Genomic DNA, 6454 nt, shown 5'->3' with positions numbered 1-6454 from the left:
GCGATGCATCGAGTCAACAAAGCCAGCGGATAGTCCTGAATTATTCCATCGAGGTCGTTACGGCCGTATGTCTCTTGACAGCAAACTGCAGACGCCAGATTGTGGCCCGTACTCCATTGTCAACTTCGTCTAGAAAGGGAAGTGGCGCGACTTGTGATTATAATCCGGGGAGACCTGGTTTGGCCTGGGGGCACTGACAGTTTCCGAGATCTCGATTGGGAAAGTGGATGAGAATAGGGCACCCGCTCCAAATTGGATCGTATGCACGGGCGTCTTTGGATAGACGAGAGAGCATCTTGAATCCAATATCAAGACAATTCTGGCGAAGAATCGATCCCGTTGCTTACCTCGGACCGACATCCGTACTCAGCCTCGACCTCAGTCTAGCCGGCCTTCGTATGCCGTGCCGAGACTTGAATCATGTTGGACCTTTCCGAGGCTCCTGGGGGCGTCAGGTTTGGAAGGCCAGTTTTGCGTACTTGAACGGCCGTATTTGTGGAAGTCAGTGGTCGAACGGACGAGATGCAGCCAGGCTACGTGCATTCGCCAACGACACGCGGCCCATGTTTGATTGGACCGGGAGCAGAATGCGTAACACAACGCAGGCCTTTGGAACAAGGTAGTTCTGGGATTGGGCCGAATGCAAAGGTTGATCAGCGGTAGAGTTGAGCGTTGGAGGAAATGATATGAGCAGATGCGAGAGGTTCCTGGCGCTTTGTGGAGTTGTGGGCAGCGGTTGAGGGTTTTCCGATGGGCCTGTTGGTACCATACCATGCCGAGAGTTGCGACTGAAAATTGGAGGGGACAAACAAATCCTTGGAAGGTGATTTGTGGATGCGGGTGACGAGCGGCGATACGATTGCTGGTCCTGGCGGAAAGGCTGGCTGTTTGCTTGTGCTGTGCCGCTCACCTGCTTCTCTCCACGTTCTCCAGGGTCTCGCAGTGCGATTGTTCTCATGGAGAGAGGTGACAGGCAATTTGCGGACTGCTGTATTTGGTTCCCATGGTGTTGCATGGCGAATGAGGCGTTCTCCAAGGGCGATTCGAGCAGCGGTGCGGCATGCTTCATCTCCGCCTGGTCCGGGTTGGGGTATGGTGCAAGGCAAGACAATGCAGCCGCGACGTTTGGAGGCGTGGAGGCTTGCACATCTGACGGGGTGCATCTGCATCTGCCAAGTGGTCAGTTCTCATGTCGGGGTAGACTCGTCTGTTGGGAGCTGACTGACCAAAACAGCGGCTCTTGGCTTCGGCTTCGGTTCATGGGCCGGAAATCCTCTTTTGCATCTCGATTGTCGAGGCGGGTCGATCGTTGACAACGGTTCGAATCCTGCTGTTGTTGCTCATCGACGAAAGAGTCCGGTATTGCGTTGCTGACTCTTGTTTGGACGGAAGAAGAGTAGCACTTTTGACCGACAAAGCGGCGGGCTGCGTGGTGAAGATGCAAGATGGAAAGGAGCATGACAACGCAGCCTATCCAGACCGGAGAAGAGATTTTCAATTGGCGGTCAACGCATGGCCTGCTAACTTCCAATGCTGACTGGACATTTTGAGGCACACCTCAGGCATATGTGGCGTCTGCGGCATCGACTTCATGAAGTGGAAGGCACCTCTCCAGCTGGTGGTGGTGGTGGTCAGAAGGCAGGCACGCACGAAGGCAGACTAAACACGACTTCCTCTTGCCATTCTGTTGCCCCTTCCTCTTTCTTTTTTGGACAACCCCCACTTCTCTATTCTCTCGTCCAACCAGACATCACGAACCATACATTGCGTCGTTCTTTCTCCAAATGCGAGCTGATATTTTGGTCTCGTCCTGTTCCTGCCTCCCGTTTCATTCCCATCATCCCGCTGTCATCGCCATCCGAAATGTGCGGCAGCACTCCCGCAGGCAATCAGATGAACGATGATGGATCTGACTTAGTCGACCAACTGGGCGTGACATGTGGTCATTTAGTTCTTACACATTGTCGATGAGAGTCTAGTCGTCTCACATTCAGCCAACATCCATATGCTCATTCCCAGGATTCCATGTTTGCTCTTATTCCCTGTTTGAGCAGACGTTGCCCAGCCCTATCACCCCTCCGCAGAACAAGGTAGGTAGGTATGCATAAGGTGGGATCAGCCAATGCAAATGAGCAAACAAATGCGCCTTGCGGCCGTGATACTCTTGGGTGTTGCAATGTACTTCTTGCCCTACCGTGTGCTTGTTTTCCCAATATACGTTATTCTTAGAATCTTCCTGCCTTTGGTCATATGTTGCCCGTTCGGTATGTCTTCTGAGTGGGATTCCCCTCCTTCCTTCTTTTCCATCTGCCATGTTCCCACGGTTTATGGAAGTCACGGTCCACCGGCTCTTTCCCTCGAGTCCTGGTCCCAGACCCCAGACTCGAGCCACCTTCCCTCCACAGCAGTACCTTACCTAGTAGCCTTACGGACGATACATCTCCAGGAAGGTGCGGCAAAGTCGCAGTTTCCTCCAGTCCTCACCCAGTTCTCACCCTCGTCCCTGCCTCGTCTCATCTCGACGAGTCCACCACCACCACCACCTGCCCGCACCTTCCTTCCTACTCCCCCGGGTTCACTTCACAGTGTTCTATTTCGACTTCATCTCTTGGCAGTTGCCTCCAGCTGTCTCCTCTTGTCCCTGTCCTGTGCCTGGCCACCTCCTTCCAGACTTCAAGCAAGCACCCTCCTCTCTCGTGTCCAGATCTGGCCGACGCCATCTTCCTCCCCGGTTTGCTACCATTGCCAGCAATACCACTTCCAGCATCAGAAAAGGCGTTGCGCCAGACTCAAATTGGTCGTTATTTGCCCACCTTCCTCTTCTCGGCTTCTATCACCTGCAGTCTCCTGCATCTTCTCTTCGCCATCTTCCTCTTCCACGATTCGAATCGACCCCCGTTCATCAGAGCACCATCACCACCAGATCCATGCAGCCGTCGCTTCATGCCCTCTCGGCCGTGTAACCGGTCCTGACTTGGCCACTTTCCAAGCCAACGCTCTGTCATGCAGCTGCTCCAAAATCTGTGGCCACCAGCCTGGGCTGCTTGAGATTAATACACGACCTCGCCTACCGCCTGTCGATCTTTACTCGACTTCTCGTTTCTCGACGAGTCCGGACCAAAAGCTTTTCAACCCGCTTCAATTTTCGTTCCTGCGCCCTTGATCACGCAGTGGCCACCGGCTCGTCGCACGAAGCTGCCCTTCACCAACACAACATCCTGCTTGTGCTTGGGCTTTACTCTGCGCCTTCAAAGCCTACTCCGCCCTGCCCTGCCTTGGTGTCCCGACGCTCCTTCGAATCACCTTCTCGCCCCGAGCGTTCGAAAACAGTTTCTCCGTTCCTTGTGCGACGTTTGTCGTCAGTTCCATTTCTCTTTCACCCTTGTCTTTCGGTCCTATCGAGGCTCTTTCAACCTGGTCGAGTTGCGGCCTCTCGGCCTGCATTTCAGCTCCAAGTATGCTTGCAGCTCTGTCCGTCGTGCGGTCTTGTCGCCGTCGACAAAAGAAGACTCGAGTACTGACCATCTTTCTCAGGCGACCTGTCAAATCGTTTTTCCCACCTTCGTCTGGCAAGACGCCATTGTCAAAGTTTTGTATTCTATCCATCGTCGACCATGGCCGGCGACCATGGCTCCGCCGTCGCGAGGGCGACCTCGGACTCTCTCTCTCAAAATCAAATCGACATCGTCATTGCGCTCGAAAGAGTCGGGGCTTCTTTGTCCATGTTTGGAGTCAGCTTGATATTCGTCACCTATTGGGCCTTCAAGCGCATCAGGAATGTGCCGAACCTCTTCATTCTCATGGCTTCCATCGCCAACGTCGGCGCGAGTATTGCTTGCGCCATGGGGTACGATGGTATCCGTAACGGCGAGACCTCCGCCTTGTGTCAAATCCAAGCATTCTTGCTCGAAATGTTGGTCCATCCCTCATGTCGTGTCGTCATCTTCCATTGCTGACGACTTCACCCACAGGTTCATGCAATCTGATCCATGGTGGTCCTTCGCCATGGCCATCAACGTCTTTCTTGTCTTCTTCGCCGGCGCCAATCCTTCTTCTTTCCGCCAATATCTCTGGGTCTACTGCGCAATCTGTTTCGGTTGCCCCCTTATCCCCGCCCTCTGCTGTCTCTTCATCAGACCAGATGGGCCCAATGATTTGATCTACGGTGATGCTACCGTAAGTTGAGATGCTTTGAGTGTGTGCTGTTCTCTGTCTGACTCTGCGCAGCTCTGGTGCTGGATCAACGCGAAATGGGGCGCCCTTCGCATTTATACCTACTACATACCCATTTGGTGCTGCATTTTCGGCTCCTGTGTCATCTACTTCGCCGTCGGCTATCATGTATTTCATCAACGCAATCAACTCCGGAACTTGACCTTCAGCAACCCCGGCAAGGACGGAAAAGACGTCTCTTGTTCAGACGAACAGCGGGACTCTGCAGAAAAGGTATCTCACCGGTCGTGCGGGGCAATCCCAGATGACTGGCCACTCGTTGACACTCTTCAGAACCTCACAGGACGCGCCGAGTACTACGGCACTGCCGTAACAGAGGTACAAATTACCACCGTCACCCCGAGACCTTGGACGCCCCCCCAGGTGCCGTCATCAGCTGTAACAAAGGACTTTGCTTCCAATCAGCAAGCTCGACATGAACGCTCATGGCGTACAAGCGACGAGCAAGACGCACCGCCGAGTCCACGTTTCGAGACGACTTGCACTTCCACCCCGCCTCCGCCCCAGCCTCGGCGCTCCGTTTTCCAACGCGTTGGTTCGATCAATGAGAAGTTCTCGGCTCGTCTGAGGAGTCTCGATCCTGTCAAGCTCGCCTATCTCCGAACCAGTTTCATTTTTGCCATTTCCGTCTTCGTCACATGGACCCCGAGTTCGATCAACCGCGTGTACAGTCTCATCAGACCCAACCAGGTCGCATTTGGCCTTCACGTCGCCAGTGCCACGGTGCTGCCTCTCCAGGGTGTTTGGAACGCCGTCATCTTCTTCATGACCAGCTGGGGGACGTTCAGAGAGGAATGGCTGGAGATGCGACACCGAAATCAGGCCCGGAGGCTCGACAGCCAGTGCGACGGCCGCCTTGGTGGCAGACGAATCGAAGTTATTCGTGCTGAACGGCAGGAACGGTTTAACGGACGCTGCTTTGGGCATACAAAAGCCTTCGGTAGCGACCAGACGAGCGAGCTCGAGCTGACGTCACCTCCGGCAGTTGGGACTGTTCGTGCGCTGCGAGGGTCGTTTAGTATATGATCACTATGTGTACGTTGAGAAGCACGTCTTTCCAGAGGCCTGCACATTATTGGGAGTCTGGATGTCGATATAAGTAATGTTTGAGACGGGTTGGGACTGTGCCGGCAGCGTCTTTTGAGGGAGATACCAGCAACAAACATATTGGGGGATTTTGGGACTTGTATATCATATGGATTCGCGGCGGTGGTTCCGCGCGGCCTACTTATTTGCTTATGACCTGACGATGTTCACAACACATCGGCTGATAACTGTAGATATCAAATCATACCCCGTCTACCGTCCGAATCTTTCGTTTTTGTCGTGAAGTACTTTATGGAAATTGGCAGCGGAAGCTGTCGTTGCGGCCTGTTAACTGCTTGTTCTTAATGCAGACTAAATTTTGCGCAAGGGGGCCGTTGAAACTCGAGAAAAGTGAATATATTGGTCGCAGGAGAGTGACAGCCAACGCCGAAGTTTTTACCTCTGGTTGCGCTTATCATCCTGCCTCATGACTTCCCCAGAGGACGTCACATGCACAACACAGTACACCAAGAGCAGCATCTTGTACTCCCAGCTCGACTACCACTAGGAAGCGACGGGGCCGGAGAAGTTCACGAGGGGTAGCTCCGTGTTGATAGGTAGTTTTGGTTGTGAGAGCTCTTCCAGATTCCCAAACAAGCAGAAAATTGGTTTCGTCGTGGTGTAAGACAAGCGAAGATGTGGAGAGAGATCTCGAGAGGAAGGTGCGAGGCAAAAGGCGTGCCGTGCCGACAGTCCACTCAGGACAACACGCATGTGCATCTACGTATGATTATGAGTGGCAATTAAAGGTGAACTGAGTTATCGTTCGAAATGGATAATACCTTACGATATGAGTTGCTGGTTTGTGTTGTTGGTACGTGGAATTCGGGCCATCGGGCCTGTGGTTTAGTTACCAAGCTTTGGGAGGATGTAAGATCTTAGATGAGCTTAGTGAGAAGTCTTGGTTCGTGCTCATACCCATAACTCATCGTCGGCATGAGCCTCTCGTCTCTGATGTCGTGTGCTGTCGTCTCTGCTATCGTCTGTTGTCGTCTCTTTCGTGCGAGTATTCCACCTAAGGCTGTCACTGAGTACCCAAGTTTGAGGAAGATTAACCGTATGTCCATTGAAAAGAATATGTACCTCGCCGCAAACCGACGAAGGGCATTATACACAAAGAAGAAGTAAAGTGAGC

The 6454-nt window shown here is 53.1% G+C and overlaps 1 protein-coding gene across 1 annotated transcript; it reads left to right on the top strand.

Annotated features, from left to right (window-relative positions):
* Window positions 1–3614: 3614 nt before the first annotated feature.
* Window positions 3615–5827, top strand: CkaCkLH20_11891 (g-protein coupled receptor; the record flags this gene model as incomplete). The annotated part of the gene is made up of 5 exons (XM_038894605.1): window positions 3615–3913; window positions 3972–4176; window positions 4228–4446; window positions 4507–5226; window positions 5783–5827. The coding sequence occupies 5 exons, from the start codon at window positions 3615–3617 to the stop codon at window positions 5825–5827; spliced, it is 1488 nt and encodes a 495-aa protein (XP_038740046.1).
* Window positions 5828–6454: the final 627 nt, after the last annotated feature.

The sequence above is a fragment of the Colletotrichum karsti genome (genome assembly GCF_011947395.1).
Source record: "Colletotrichum karsti strain CkLH20 chromosome Unknown Scaffold52, whole genome shotgun sequence".
Lineage (NCBI taxonomy): Eukaryota > Fungi > Ascomycota > Sordariomycetes > Glomerellales > Glomerellaceae > Colletotrichum > Colletotrichum karsti.
Note: the sequence above shows the minus strand (reverse complement) of the source record. Positions and strands in the feature narration are given on the sequence as shown.